This window comes from Hypanus sabinus, chromosome 17 (assembly GCF_030144855.1).
Source record: "Hypanus sabinus isolate sHypSab1 chromosome 17, sHypSab1.hap1, whole genome shotgun sequence".
Classification (NCBI taxonomy): domain Eukaryota; kingdom Metazoa; phylum Chordata; class Chondrichthyes; order Myliobatiformes; family Dasyatidae; genus Hypanus; species Hypanus sabinus.
The window spans coordinates 10,970,039-10,986,812 of record NC_082722.1 but is presented as its reverse complement, the minus strand read 5'-3'; the positions used below and the strand labels follow the sequence as shown (position 1 = coordinate 10,986,812).

At 42.7% G+C, this 16,774-nt stretch overlaps 1 protein-coding gene across 2 annotated transcripts in view; it reads right to left on the bottom strand.

The window, feature by feature from the left end:
• Positions 1 to 16,774, bottom strand: part of elmo3 (engulfment and cell motility 3) — a 139,755-nt gene that overhangs the window by 26,099 nt on the left and 96,882 nt on the right. For both annotated transcript variants that reach the window (XM_059992528.1, XM_059992526.1), the window contains exons 16-17: positions 3,784 to 3,947; positions 2,516 to 2,628 (exon numbers count right to left, since the gene is read on the bottom strand). In XM_059992528.1, coding sequence (XP_059848511.1) covers positions 2,516 to 2,628; positions 3,784 to 3,947 — 277 coding nt within the window. The remainder of the gene's footprint in view (positions 1 to 2,515; positions 2,629 to 3,783; positions 3,948 to 16,774) is intronic.

The following is a 16,774-nucleotide window of genomic DNA, read 5'->3' as shown; positions in this document are numbered from 1 at the left end:
CCCCCCTCCTTTTTGAGAATCGCAAGATCACTATTAAGTCAGGTCAGGAGACCCAGGAAATGAGAGAAAGACATGCAGAATCCACAAAGAGTTTGGAATGTGTCCTGGCCTCCGAAAGGCGGAACCATTGATAACTGCTATTGTCCCTTGGAGACAGAATTGTGTATTGAGCGCTGTGCTATTTATTGATGCCCTCAAGGAATCAGGCAACGTGGGCTGGTTGGGGGATGGCATCCTCCCCAGCCTGAGTGACATCTGAGACCCCGTGATTGGGGATAAAAGAGGGTCTGTGGGAACAGCCCCTCAGACGCACCAGAAAAAACCCTTGAAATCCTGTAACAGCGTAATAGCGAAAGCTGGTGGAAAGCCACGTGCGTCTTTTTCCATTTGCCTCGGAATTTGTGGGCCTTGCCACAGGAGAACGGCTTTAGCTAACAACAAAGGGGAAATCAGCCCCCAATGACTCTCAAAGAATTGACATCATAAAAGGAATGGGTAACTTAAACATCCGTCTTTCTCTCCAACCAAAAGCTGCAGCTTGAATGAACTTGAGTGACTTTTATATTTCCATCGGACAATAGATTATCCCCTAGACAACAATAGAGCTATTTCTTATTGATTATTATTATACCCGCGCTTTTAGATTTAGTACTGACGACGTATATTGTCTGTATGTTTGCATTGATAATATTTTTGTGTATTTTTATCAATAAATACTGTTAAAAACAGTACCATCAGACTTCAACGGACCTCTCTATCTTTGCTGGTAAGTGACCCAGTTACGGGGTATGTAACAAGAGCAAGACCATAAGAGACAAAATTAAGCCATTCAAATCTGCTCCGCATTCCATCATGGTTGATTTATTATCCCTTTCATCCCATCCTCTCCATAACCTTTAATGTTTTAAATATACCCAATGACTTGGCCTCCATAGCCATCTGTGGCAACGAATTCCACAGATTCACCACCCTCTGGCTAAAAAAATTCCTTCTCTTCTCGGTTCTAAAGGGACATACTTCTATTTTTGGTCCTAGACTCCCCCACTATAAGAAACATCCTATCCAAGTTCACTCTATCTAAACACAAGGAAGTCTGCAGATGCTGGAATTCCAAAGCAACACACACAAGATACTGGAGGAGCTCAGCGGTTCAGGCAGCATTTATGGAAATGAATAAACAGTTGACATTTCAGGTTGAGATCCTTCTTCGGACTGGATGGAAGGGGGAAGGATGCCAAAATAAAAAGGAGGGGGAGGGGAAGATGGATAGCTGGAAGGAGATAGGTGAAGGACTGGAGGGGAAGGATCTGATAGGAGAGGAGTGGACTGTAGGAGAAAGTGAAGGAAGAGGGGACCCAGGGGAAGGTGATAGGCAGGTGAGAGGAGATAAGGGGACAGAGTGGGGAATGGAAGAAGAGGGGAGGGTAGCAGAAATTTTTTACTGGAAGTCAAAACCGATATTCATGCTATCAGGTTGGAAGCTACCAAGACAGAATACAAGATGTTGCTCCTCCACCTTGGGGGCGGCTTCATTGTGGCACAAGAGGAGGCCATGGACTGACATGTTGGAATGGGAATGGGAATAAGAACTAAAATATCTGGCCACTGGAAAGTTCCACTTTTGGCAGATAGAGTGAAGGTGCTTAATGAAGCAGTCCCCTTATTTATGATGGACCTCACCTTTTGCAGAGGAGGCCACATCAGGAGCACTGGAAGCAATAGATGATCCCAGCAGATTCACAGCTGAAGTGCTGCCTCACCTGGGAGGATTGTTTGAGGTCCTGAATTGAGGTGAGGGAGGAGGCGAATGGGCAGGTGTAGCACTTTGGCTGCTTAGGTGGGGTAAGTGCCAGAAGGGAGATTAGTGGGGAGGGATGAATGGACAAAGGAATGATGGAGGGAGTGATCCCTGTGGAAATCGGGGGTATGATGTGTTTTCTGGAGGCTCATGGGCAGGTAAGGACAAGAGGAACTCTATCCCTGTTAAGTCGGAGGGAACATGGGATGAATGCAGATGTTTGGGAAATGGAGGCAATGCAGGTGAGGGCAGCATCAATAGTGGTGGAAGGGAAACACCGATCTTTGAAAAAGGAGGAAATCTCTGATGTCTTGGAGAGGAAAGCTCCATCCTGGGAACAGATGCGGTGGAGATGATTAAACTGAGAAAAGGGAACAGCATTTTTACAGGACACAGGATGGAAGAGGTAAGTTTGAGATAACCGTGGGAATCAGTAGGCTTATAAAAGATGTCGTTCAACAGTTTGTCTCCAGAAATGTAAGCAGAGAGATTGAGAAAGGGGACGGAGGTGTTAGAAGCGGACCAAGTCGCTGTCTAGGTCTTTCTAAATTCAATAGGTTTCAATGAGATCTCCCCTCATTCTTCCAAGCTCTAGCAAGAATTGGCCCAGAGCCATCAAACATAGCTCATATATTAACCCCTTCACTCCCGGGATAATTGTCCTAAAGAGGGGTGAGAGGCAGTGGAGGAACCAGCCTCAAGTCTTGGAGAGCGTACCTTGGCGCCGGCGGCTGCTGATCTTGCGGAAGAGTGTCCCATCACACAGACGATTGAGGCGCTGCTGTTTGATCAATTCCATCAGCTCTGGTTTCAATCTCTCTCTCAGCTCCCTGTGCAACCGAAGAGATGTGTGTTATACAGGCAGACATAGGTATGTATTCAACTGTGCATGTGCATGTACACAAACTGACACACACAGAGGCACATACTTCTGATATAATGCATGTATACACTGATACCATCAGAATCCTCTTCCAAAATGCCTCTTCATTTGCATTACTAATGGCTCAAGCTCTTTCCTCTATTTCAATGCACTGTAAACTCCAGTAGTCCATATTCACTCCCATTGTACAAAGGGCCAAATCTCTGCCCATTCAATCTGAATATAAAGAATGGACCCAATGGACACAATATTGTCCTATTCATTTCATTTTACAATCCCAATACACCAGGTCCTCCTGTTCACTGCTATCATTCGAGAGCATGAACAGCCCAAGTGGGTGTAGAACTTGAAGGAGTTGAGGGAAATTATGAGTTGGAATCTCTCCAGCTTTTACAAACCAATTCTTGTCTATCATTAGCACCAGATTGCAATAATCTTGCAAGTATTAGGGCAGGTGGTCACTGAAATAGGTTCTAATGTTTTCAATGGGTTTTTGAGAGGAGGAGAAGTTTGGGAGGGAATTCCACAGTTCAGAGCTTTGGCAGCTGAAAGCACAATGGGGGAGTGATCGACAATAAACCAATAGTCCAAGGATTTCCATCTTGGGGTCCAAAGATTCCACCCCCCCCCCCCATTAACAGTAAGGGTCCCTGGCATAAGAAAGGTTAGAAAACCCTGCCAGAAATGGAGGAGTGCAGAAATCTGAAATGCTTATTGGACCCGAAGAGATTACAGAGATAGGAAAGAACATGGTGATGAGCAAATTGGAAGTTGAAGATAAACAATTTAGGCAGTATTAGAGCTTCATCTTAATGAAATCCATGTGCACATCAGAAGTAATCACTTCATGACAGTGAGAGTGATGCTTCTTCTCCAAAACAAAGATCAGTAACTCAGGACAATGTTTAAAACATGTTGAATTCTAACTGTGGGACCCAGCAAAATAAGAAAGAACCCAGTCCACCTCATCTTTTGCCAGCTGACAAGGTCACTGATACCTGGAAGATAGAAAGGCTTAGGTATGTTCTTGAAACATCTCAAATCTTTGCTCATCTCATTTCCACTTCATGTCACAGTCAACAAGGCCGTGTTAAACTCTTACAGGACTGGTGGTGCCAGAGTCTCCTCCTGATGCATCCTTTCTGTCTGCCGTAATTTGAGAATTTCACTGTAGTTCAGGGCATTGACCTTGTTGCGAAACAGCTCGAGGGAGGTGGGTTTGGTCGCCAGTGTCCGTGTGATCTGCTCCCGTACCACCTGCATAACCTGGAACAGATGACAGAGAGATCTTTTAGTCTCTGATCCACATGGAGTTTTGCACTCTTCAGTGTCAAGGAGCTATTGTGCTGGAAGGGGTCACCGTTCAGATCAGATGCACCTCATTATTCCTCCAGTTGTGGCTTTTTAAACATGCTAAGACACAACTCAAAGTAAAACATAGATCATTACAGCACAGTACAGGCCCTTCAGTTAATGATGCTGTCCCGACCTTTTAACCTACTCCAAGATCAATCTAACCTGCCCTCCCACATCACCCTCAACTTTTCCATCATCCATGAGCTTATTAAATACCCCTAATATATCTGCCCCTACCACCAACTCTGGCTGTTCCACTCACTGTGTAAAAAAACTTACCTCTGACATCCTCCCTACACTTTCCTCTGATCACTTTAAAATTATTCCCTCTTGCATTAACTTTTTCTGCCTTGGGAAAAAGTCTCTGGCTAACCATTCAATCTGTGCCTCTTATCATCTTATACACCTTTATCAAGTCACCTCTAATCCTCCTTCATTCCAAAGGGAAAAGTCAACCTCACTCAACCTACCCTCTTAAAATATACTCTGGTCCCAGTAGTTAAAAAGAGTCAATCAAAATATGAATCAGGATATGCTGGCATTACTGGCATTTAAATCCTAACAAACTGGTGGTACTTTCAAATGAGTTTTCCCCCCCAAATCGATCTTATACAATTATACAATGATATTACAGTGTCTGCATTCTCTGTGTCTAACACTCATTCACGATATTTATATATTAATAAATATATAATTGTTATATAATAAATATATATTGTTTATATATATATATACAATTATATTCTCCAATATTTTATCCACGCCGGGTCTAAGGGTCCAGGAGCAGCCAATGCCAATGGGAATGCTGGCATGGCCACTGGCTCACAGCTACAGTGACCTAGCTTCAGTCCTGACTCTTGGAGCTGTCTCTGTGGAGCTTACACATTCTCCCTGTGACTGTGCGGGCTCGCTCTCACATTAGATGATAGGTTAATTGGCCACTGTACATTGCCCTAACATGTGGATGAGTGGTGGAGTCTGGTTGGAGTGGATAGGAATGAAATGGATTGAGTATAGGATTAGTGAAGACAGCTGGGTAGTGGTCAGTCTGCAGGTTGGTTAAAGGGCTTGTTTCAGAGAGGTATCAGTACAATTTTATGGAAACCCTACATCGTGGCCTTTCCCCCACAGAATCTCTGTGTTGGCTACACCGAGCTTCAGTGTGTGCCTGAACACATACTCCTACAGCTTGGAACACGCCAGTTCAGTGGCAGACAGTACACCGGGAGACCATCAAGTCTTGAGCAGACAAACGTGCGTCTTTCACCAAGATGGTGATTTTCAGTTCATCTCAGCTTGTGTCCATGCAGACCACAGAGTCTGGTGTTACACATGGTGTTACAAGGTCGTCGGATCTCTCCCCAGACCCTTGTTTTTTGGACAAACCTGCACCCTGAGAAGCTGCACTACCATCTTGTCTGCACCACGGTGAGATCAGCATGTGGAGATATTGAGACTCCAGCTGTGCATTAAGGATGTGACAGAGAGGACCTTTCTCACCAGTAGCCTGAGTTTCTGTAGCAGAGCAAAACATCTCAGTGACTTAAAAAGCTGTTAATCACCCTCTTGAAGCCTGGAGATACACAGGATGGCAAGGATACAGGTTAGGTTTTTATGACACTAGTGACAGCTTCAAGGCAACCATTCCTTATCCCAGCATTTTTCAGCCCTAACTCAGATTATTAACACACTCCTCTGGATACCACCCTTGTGTTCTAATTGGCATCTTAGTCTGCATGGATTTCTTAAGGCAACCTGGCCAACATTCAAATTACTAAAAGTAGGCTGGAATTGCAAACCCTCCCAACTGCTATTTGTAGGATCTTGCAGGGCAGGAATTGTTACTGTTGATCTAAATTCCCTGCACAGTGAGTAAATATTATAAAATTGCATCACTAATTGCATTTATTAGCTGTAGATGTTCCCCATTATTGACCTGCTTAAGTTAAAGTATCTCCCTCACCTATCTATAATAAGTCACTTCATAATTTTAAATCCCGCGTTAGATAACCAGTCACTTTTCTAGGATTACAGTCTCTCCCCTTCATTAGGATGTTTCAATGTTTGTCACAAATCTAAAAGGCTATTGCCTATCAATTAATCGTTTTAAAGGAAATGACATGGTTGAGATGGCAACAGGCATTTGTGCTGTTTGTTGCTTGATTTTTGAATAGGTAGCATCCCAGTAAATCATTTGGTGCTCACTGTTGGGCCTATCATTTATTGCAGGCTGTTAGCTGTTCCTGTTGAACCATCTGCTGATGTTTCTGCTCCTCCAGCTGAAATTGCAGCAAAATGCTATAGCTTACTGAAACATTCAATTAACATTAGTACCGTACTATCACTCACATTTAACAGCAACACTGACATTCAACTGGAAGAGTGGGAAGGGGAATAGTCCAACACTCCAATAGTCTTTGATAATGGGGCAATCCCAGTGTACCAGTTCACAGAAATGGAGGGAGCTTGGATGAAAAACTTGATAAGATATTTTATTACACCCTCTCAGAAATCCCATTATGATAGTAACCTGCCTGTCTGCTGGAGAAATTGTGGAAATCAAAATGCAAACCATTATCATATTTTCTGGGATTGCCCCGTTACCAAAGACTATTGAAGTGGGATACACAATGCCCTACAAGACATTTTTAAATGTGAAATACCCTTAGAAAGTAAGACCATATATTTTGGGTATTTACCTCAAGAATGGTTGAAAAGAGATAAATATTTAATGTATATACTGTTGGTGGCTGGTAAAAAGACTCTTACCAGGAAATGGTTATCACAGGAGAGCCCAACTTTAAAGGCACGGATGGAAATTACAATGGACATTTGCAAAATGGAGATGATCATAAGTTAATCATAAGCTGGAACAATTTGATTCTTACTGGGAAAATTGGTTTAATTACATAACACCTCATAGGCCTGATTTTATTCTCACAAATCAATGAATATGTCGTAAAAAAAAGATCACTCCCTACTTGTACATAGTTTTCTCCTTTTGCTTGTTCTTTTTTTCCCTCTTTTCTATGTGTATACCTCAGATAAATATGTGGAGATTTGTGGCAAATATGATATATATGTACAGTATTTGAGATACATCTTATGTAAATGTTTGTTTGATGATGAACTTCAATAAAAAATAAATTACTAAAAAAAAAGCAAGCATCACACACAGTGTGTAAAGCGAACATCACACAGTTTGTAAGTACGGATTAACTGATATTTACCAGAAATAATATTGTCAAATATCATTGTAACATTTAAAGAACCTCTTGTTATACATTTTCCATGTGTTTGACCTTAAAAGCAAAACACAAACTGATGAATTAGTAGTTGAGCCCTTCAAACCTGTTCTCAGCTGATCTGACTATCTGAGAACTACATTCCTACCTAACATTCATAACATCTTCTTGCTTATCAAGAATCTCTCTCTCTCTCTTTGCCTTAAAAATATTCAAAGTACCCTCCTTCAGCACCCTTTGAAAAAAGTTTCAAAGGAATTACCACCCTCAGAAAAAGATCACTTCATCTATGATAAATGGGCCACATTTTATTTTTAAAGAGTGATCCGTTGTGAAAATACGCTCTCAACAATCTCTCTGCATCTTATATGTTTCAATCAATTGTTCTCATTCATTTATGACCACGATACATTGGAGAGGTATTAGGCTATTCAACTCATCAAGTCTGCTCTGCCAAACAATCATGGCTGATCTTTCCCTCTCATTCCCCACCCCGTCTTCTCCACATAAACTTTGATGGTTTTACTAATCAAGAACCTATCAACCTTTACTTTAAATATACCCAATGATGTGGCCTCCACAGCTGTCTATGGCAATAAATTCTGCAGATTCACCACTCTCTGGCTAAAGAAATTCACCTCATCTTTGTTCTAAGGGGACTTGAGTATGTTGCCTCTGGTTGTAGACTCCTTCCTCTTCACATGCACTCTAGTTAGATATGTGTTATGCTTTAATGAGATAGAACATAGAAATCTACAGCACATTACAGACCCTTTGGCCCACAATGTTGTGCCAACCATGTAATCTACTCTAGAAACTGCCTGGAATTACCCTAGTGCATAGTCCTCTAATTTTCTTAGTTTCATGTACCTGTCGAAGAGGCTATTGTAACTGCTTCCACTACCACTGCCAGCAGTGCATTCCACACACTCACCACTCTCTGTGTGATCTCCACTCATTTTTCTAAACTCCAACCAATACAGGCCTAGACACATCAAACACTGTGGATGCAAGGTGAAATTGTCCAACTTTTTCCATAGGAAGTGATTAGCTTTTATGGGGGAGGAGTGAACAATGGATAGAGATGTCATCCAATGCCTTACCCTCAGGCAATTTAGCTCAAATGAGAAACTGGTGATTGAGCCCACTTGTACATGTCCCTCTGATCATAGTTTATAAGGTCACTCAGAAAATTTGGAGAGGGTTCACCAGGATATTGTTTGGCTTGGGAGAAGCTAGTCTTGGACTGACAGGCTGGGCTTGTTTACCCTGAAGCAAAAGACACTGAGTGGTGACCTCATAGAAATGTATAAGATCGTGAGATGCATGAACAAGATAGATAGAATCTTCTTCCAGCGTCAAAAACAAGGGAGCATGGTTTTAAGTAGATTTAAGGGTAATGTTAGGGGCAAGTTCTTTTTTTTTTACACATAGAGGGTGATTGATATCTGAAATGTGCTGTGAGAGAAACTGGTGGAATCTGATACAATCATTGTACAATGATACAATACAATCAATTTTTGTCACTTAAAAAAATTGGATAGGTATATGGATAGGAAAGGAATGGAGTGTTATGGGCTGAGTGCAGGTAGGTGGGACTAGGTGAGAGTAAGTGTTTGGCACGGACTAGAAGGGCCGAGATGGCCTGTTTCCATGCTGTAATTGTTATATGGTTATATTACATTTAAGAGGCATTGAGACACTCAATTAGGCACAGCATGGGACATGGGTCTAATGTAGGTAAACAGGAATGGCATAGATGGTGGATGAATGGCATGGACATGTTGGGCTGTTTCATGCTGTACCACTCTGTGATTATCAGCTCTTTACTTGGTGTGAGAGAGTTGGAGACCATCCCATACACCTGCCTGAAGATTCACAGGTTTAACATCAGGTGTTGTCAATCCATCACATTATGTGCATCCCTCAGTTTAAAGAGATCATGTTATGGTGAAGTTGTGTAAAATGCTGGTGAGGCCTAATTTGAAGTATTTATTCCAGTTATGGTCAAATACCTAATAGAAAGATATTAAAAAGTTCAAAAGAGTCCAGATAAAATATACAGGCTTAGCCCTGCTCTACTCGTTTAATACTTGTGACTGTACGGAAAAGCACAGCTCCAATGCCATCTTTAACCCATGAACTCACTTTCAAGGACTCTCATATTTTCGCTATTTATTGCTTATTTATTTATTATTATATTAATTTATTTCTTTTTATATTTGCTTAGTTTGATGTCTTTTGCACACTGGCTGTCCACCCTGTTAGTGCAGTCTTTCATTGACTCTATTATGGTTATTTGCGTTATTGAAAGAAAATGAATCTCAGGGTTGTATATGGTGACATATATGCACTTTGATAATAAACTTACTTTGAACTTTGAACAAGGATGTTGACAGGATTTGAGAACCTGAGTTATAGGGAAAGGTTGAATAAGTTTGGACTTTATTCCCTAGAGCGTAGGAGAATGAGGGGAGATTTGAGAGAGCTATACAAACTGATGAGGGTATAGACAGGGTAATTGCAAGCAGGCTTATTCCACTGAGGTTGGGTGAGACTACAACTAAAGGTCATAGGTTATGGGTGAAAGATGAAATATTTAATAGGGACATGAGTGGGAACTTCAATCAGAGGGTGGTGAGCGTGTGGGATGATCTGCCAGCATAAATAGTGGACATGGGTTTGATTTCAACATTTAAGGGAAATTTGGAAAGTACATGGATGGGAGTGCTAGGGTCCAAATGTAGGTTGATGGGGCTTGGCATGGACAAAATGAATGGACCTTTTATGCAGTAGTGCTCTATTTCTGATCCACATCTTAATTCATTTGGTACAAGTTCCATAACACATGGAGATGGCACTTCACCCACTATTCAACATTCAGGGGACATGCACTGTGTTTGAGCTCCAAAACATTCTGTATGGAAAACCTCATGTGCTGCTTAGGATAACATAAGTGGATCTTGTTTCATGAAAGCATTTCTGTTTTAAGTAACAATCTGCCGGAGGAACTCAGTGAGTCCACCAGCATCTGTGGGAGGAAAGGAATAGTTCACTTTTTGGAATGGATGCTGCTCGACCTGTTATTCCTGTGGGACATCTGTGCTCCAGATTCCACCATGTACAGTCTCTCATGTTTTCACTTGAAATAAGTTCCACCCTACCCTTCCAACCGATATTGATAACAAAAATCAGCCACCAAGTTGTTAGTATCCTGCACATTAAAACTCTGATCAGATTTGAGTGTCCTGCAGTGCTTTCAGAGAGAAATTGAAAGCAAACAGTGTCCTACCTCAAGAGTTTCTTACCCAGTTTCCAGCATCTTCACAACCAGTGCACCTGCGAGGTTGGAGGTCCCCAGACCAAACCTTCAGTCACCCCAGCAACTCCCCTTTATCAGACAGAAGGAAGCTCTTCAGAAATCTACTCCAGGGTAGGCTCAGAAAAAGCTAAACACTGATCTACTGGGCCATTCCACAAGGACAGAGGGAAACACAGAAGCCAGCTCACCAGAGGACCCACTATAAAATCTGCACCTGCTCACTTGATGTGCTTCTGTAAAGGGGTTGTATGCAGGAAGGTACCTGCCTTGCATTGTGTGTGAAGCCTCAGTGGCAGGCCACAAACTATTAACCTTTCTAAAGTGCTCATCTGCCCCCTTCTGTTCTGAGCAGCTGCTGCCTCTTAATTGATGTTATTTGATGTGGGATTAACTTTAACCCATTGTGTATCAGACTGCTTGGTAGTAGCAACATCTGAAGGTCAAAGGAAAATTCTAGTGATGGAAGTTTCACAACCTCAGGCAGCAAACATTCCTGACACACAAGGGATTCTGCAGATGCTGGAAATCCAGAGCAACTCTCACAAATGCCGGAGGAACTCCAGGTCTGGCAGCATTTTCGGAGGGAATAAACAGTCGACAACTTGGGAAAACTCTCTTCATCAGGACTGGAAAGGAAGGGTGAAGAAGCCAGAACAAGAAGGTGGGGGGAGAGGAAGGCTGGCATTTGATATTTAAGATGAGGTGAGGTGGGGATGAAATAAGGAGCGGGGTGGGGGGGGTGGGTGATAGGTGGAAGAGGTGAAGGCCTGAAGAAGGAAGAATCTGAAAGGGGAGGAGAACAGACCATGGGGAAGGGGAAGGAGGCGGATCACCAGAGCTGGTGATGGGCAGGTGAGAAGATGATAAGAGGTGATCTGGAGTCAGAATATGGAATGTTAAAAGAAAGAAGGGGGAAGAGGGACAGATTTCTAGAAATTAGAGAAATCAATGTTCATGCCATCAGTTGGAGATTAGAAACCAACAGTGATTCTCCACACCACTTGAACCAGCACAGTCAAGTGGCATTCAACAAAGTCCTCTTAAATCACCTCAATGTGAGTTCATCCAGCAGGGAAGCAGTGGCTTAATCAGCTTGGATTCAGCAGGAGACTCTGTCCTACTTCGAGATTCAAGCCCCACTCCAGAGTGCAGAGTCTACACTCTCCAGTGCATTCTGAAGGCCCATTTGACACAAGAGCAGCATTCAGCCCAATGAGTCTGCTCTGCCACTCCACCATGACTGATTTATTACGTGTTTCAACCCCATTCTCCTACTTTCTCCCTGTAATCGTTGCCATCCTCGCTAATCAAGAACCTATCAACTTCCACTTTAAATGTACCCGATGGCAGCCTCCACAGCCATTTGTGGCAATGAATTTCACAGATTCACCAACCTCTGGCTAAAGAAATTTCTCCTCATCTCTGCTCTAAAGGGACATCCTTCTATTCTGAGGCTGTGCCCTCTGGTGCTGGATTCACCCACCATAGGAAATACCCTCTTCAGATTTACTCTATCCAGGACTTTCAATATTCGATAGATTTCAATGAGATCACCCTTGGTTCTTCCAAACTCCAGCGAGTACTGGCCCAGTGCCATCAAGCACTCCTCATACATTAACCCTTTCATTCTCAGGATCATTCTCGTGAACCTCTTCTGGACCCTCTGTAATGCCAGCACATCCTTTCAAGGAGCCCAGAACTGCTTACAATACTCTACATAGCAGTCTGACAAATGTCAGCATTATAAAGCTTCAGCATTACATCCTTTTTTTTATATTCTAGTCTTCTCAAAATGAATGCTAAAGTTGTACTTGCCTTCCTTACCAACTCAACCTGCAAGTTAACCTTTAGAGAATCCTGCATGAGATCTCTGAAGTCCCTCTGCACCACTGATTTCTCAATTTTCTCCCCATTTAGAAAAGGCTGTGCCTTATTCTTTCTACCAAAGTGCATGACCATACATATCCCAACAATATATTCCATCTCCCACTTCTTCACCTATTCTCCCAATCTATCCAAGTCCTTCTACAGACACTCTGCTTCCCTATACTACTTTCCCTTCCACCTATCTTCATATCATCTGCAAATGTTAACACAAAACCCAATTTTGTCATCCAAATTATTGGCCTATGATGCGAACATTGACCCCTGCAGAACACCATTAGCCACTGGCAGCCAACCAGAAAAGGCCCCTTTATTCCCACTCTTGGCCTCCTGCCTGTCACCCAATCTTCTCCCACAGGAGTACTGCACTGTCAGAGGCACCACCTTCAGGACGAGGGTTCAAACCACTGCCCCATAGCTCAGTTCCAAAAAGGAGCCAGGGATGTCCTGTGGTCAATAAGTACTCCTCAACTCCTTGTTTCTTGGGGAGTTTGCTGAGTACAAGGCAGCTGCTAAACTTCCTGCCTTACAAGTTGAATTAACTGATTGGCTATAATGCATTCCTGGGGGGGGGGGTGCATTCTGAGATTGTGAAAGATGAGATATATTAATTGCAGAGCCATTTCCCGTGTTGCCCAGCTCTCTATGTCACTCCAGACATTACAATCTTTATAATACATTGAGCATTGAGGAGATGTATTATAAAGCCAGGGCATAGAAGTGATTGATCAATTGATTCATGGAATAAAGGACTTTAGTTATTGAATAGACTGATGAGACTAGTGTTACTGTCCTATGCAGAGAAGATAACAGACTAAAAATTATGAGGGCTACAGACAGATTCTTCCCATTGATAGAAAGACGAAGGTGTCAAGAACCAGAGGATTTAGAGTGAAGATGATTGGCCAAAAGCTAACATTAGTAGGAGAAAAAACGTTTTCTTTACACACTGAATAGCTCTGGTTCAGAAAGCACAGCTAGGAAGTGAAGGAGTTAAGTTTCATTGCAGCGTTTTGATAGGGAATTGGAGCAGCATGTGAAAGGAAAGGATGTGCAGGACTCTGCAAAGGAGTGCGAATGCTGCATCGTTCTTAGATAAACATACAAAGTGCTGGAGGGACTCATCAGGTCAGGCTGCATCTATGGAGGGGAATGAACAATTGCTGTTTCAGCCAAGACTATTCTTCACAAGTCCTGTGGAGTAGTCTTGAGCTGAAATATTTACTGTTTATTCCTGTCCTGCTTGACCTGCTAAGTTCCTCCAGCATTTTGTGTGTGTTGCTCTGGATCTGCAGAATTTCTTGTGTGTTTGTTCTTAGAACAATACAGACTCATATTGTAGACTTCTTTCATTTTAAAACCAATATACAACAATGGATCCACTGTTTACATGCAGAAATAGCATGTGGCACATCCAACAGCTGTGAATCTGGGGAAGCATTTGCCAACAGTAACTTGAACATAAAACATATAGTAGGAGCAAAATTAGGCCATCTGGCCCATTGAGTCTGCTTCATCATTCCATCATGGACATGGTTAGCTTCCACTAAACACCAGGATTGATTTATATAATTTCTCCAAATGAGTAATATCCTTAAAAGGGCAGCACAAGTAGAATCAGTCACAGTTGTACCTGAACTATTCGACACATTAAGCTTACCCCAGCTCGCACACTAACCATAAGCAATGCCACAGCTGTCCACCATCCTTTCTGTTAGCACATTGAATAACATAAACAGGGTGCATCCAAATCCACTTGGAGTTGGAGAAAAACAGACATGTCTAGGGAGATCCACAGGAGAGGTGAACAGCTGAACCAAGGCCTCACTCACACTACAATCTGGGGTGATGGGTGCATGATTCCAGACACTAAATTACCATTCAGGAGTGAAGCTTGAAATTCTGGAGTGGGATATTGGGATCCAAAGGAATCTGAAAGACTATTCTTGTATTATCTTTGAAGCAGATCAGTTTTTACCACCAGCCACTTAATACCTGCATCAATGCAGCTGGAATCAGGTTATTAGCAGGGTTCAAAGGAGATTCACGAAAATGATTCCAGGATCAAAAGGCTTGTCATATGAAGAGTGTTTGATGGCTCTGGGCCCATACTCACTGGAATTCAGAAGAATGAGCGGGGGATCTCATTGAAGCTTGACGAATGTTGAAAGGCATCGACAGAGTGGATGTGGAGAGGATATTTCCTATGGTGAGAGAGTCTAAGACCAGAGGATACAACTTCAGAACAGAGGGGTATCCTTTTAGAATGGAGATGAAGAGGAACTTCTTGAGCCAGAGAGTGATGAATCTGTGCAATTCATTGCTACAGGTGGCTGTGGAGGCTGTCATTGGGTATATTTAAGAGAGAAGTTGATAGATTCTTGATTAGTCAGGGCAAAGAGATAAGGAGAGAAGGCAGGAGATTGGAGCCAAGAGGGAAAATGGATTAGCCATGATGAAATAGTGGAATAGACTCAATGGGCCAAATGGCCTAATTCAGCTCCTATGTCTTATGGTATTATTTTAACCTGTATTGAGATACAGTGAAATGTGTTAACTTGCCTGCCTTCCTGTCAGATCATGCTATACATAAATACACTGAGGTACAACAAAAGGTGAAAAAAATGCAAAATATAGTGTCACAGTTACAGGGAAAGGGCAGTGCAGGTAGACACATAAAATAACTGGAGGAATTCAGCAGGTCAGGAAAGGAATAAACAGTTGACATTTTGGGCCAAGGACTGGGAAGGACGAGGGCAGATGACAGAATGAAAAGGTGGGGGAGGGGAAGGGGGGTAGTTGGGAGGTGAAAGGTGAAGTCAGGTAGGTGGGAAAGGTCAAGGGTTGGAGAGGAAGGAAGCCTAATAAAGACAAATAAGTGCAGGGAACATAATAAGGTATACCAGGAAAACAACTGTTCATCTTTACTGTACGAGAGGACTGTTCAGGAATTTGATAACCATAAGACTTAGGAACAGCATTAGGCCATTTTGCCCATCAAGTCTGCTCTGACACTATATCATGGCATGGATGATCCCTCTTAACTCAGTTTTCCTATCTTCTCCCTGTAACCTTTGATGCCCTTACTAATCAAGAAACTATTACTCTCTCTTTTAAATATACCCAATGACTTGGCCTCCACAGCTGAATCTGGAGCATTTCACAGATTCACCACCCTCTGGCTAAAGAAATTCTTCCTCATCTCTGTTCTAAAGGGGCGTCCTTCTATTCTGAGGCTATGCCCTCTAGTCCTAGATTTCCCACTATAGGAAGCATCCTCTCCATATCCATTCTATTTAGGCCTTTCAATATTCAATAGCTTTTAATGAAATCCCTCGTTATTCTTCTAATCTCCAGCAAATACAGCCCAGAGCCATCAAACGCTCCTCACATGCTATCTCTTTCATTCCCAGGATCATTCTCGCGAACTTCATTTAGACCCTCTCCAACACATCCTTTCTTAGATAAGGGGCCCAAACCTGCTCACAATATTCCAATTGCAGTCCAAGAACAGCTGGATAGAAGCTGTCCTTGAGTCTGGTAGTATATGCTTTCAAGCTTTTCTATCTTCTGCCTAATGGAAGAGGGAAGTGGGGTGATTATGTTGCCTGCTTTCCCGAGGCAGTCTAAAGTATAGAATGAGTCAATGGAGGCAGGTCTGCGTGATGGACCGGGCTGCCCCTCTCTGCCCCTTACCTTGCTGCCTTCGCCAGGAGTTGCAGCTCGAATAATGTTTGCTGCTCGGTGAGTGATTGGAGAGGACATGTTCAGCGCAGCGTCTGCCACCTTCTCCACCAACCAGCCAGATCAAGCACTACAGTGCATCAGTAACTGCACCAGCACAGCAGGTCAAAAGAGATTAAAATAAAACCATTCCGGGAGGCAGTTTATTAATTTCTCTGCAGTGACTCTCAAAAACACAGGCTATGCTGATACAAGCACATCCCCAGCACATTAGGTTCTGGTATTGTCCAATCAAACCTGGGCCTATCCATCCTCTGTCACTGGAACCTTCATCAGCTATTTGCGTGGCTTGAAGCCAATAGAGCCTACTGTCTATCAGAATAGAAGCAAAGCCATTTAAAAATCTGTTTAATTATCTGAAGCTAAGGTTTATGAAAATATAAACCAATAGGGCCTGGATTACAACACAGTATGGTCTGAAAGCACCAGGGCATGGGCAGGATTGATCCTGCCATGTGATGGTATCAGCACTGGCAACAAACCAGTCTGCTGGGAAAACTCAGTGGATCAAAAGTGTGTGTGTGTGTGTGTGTGTGTGTGTA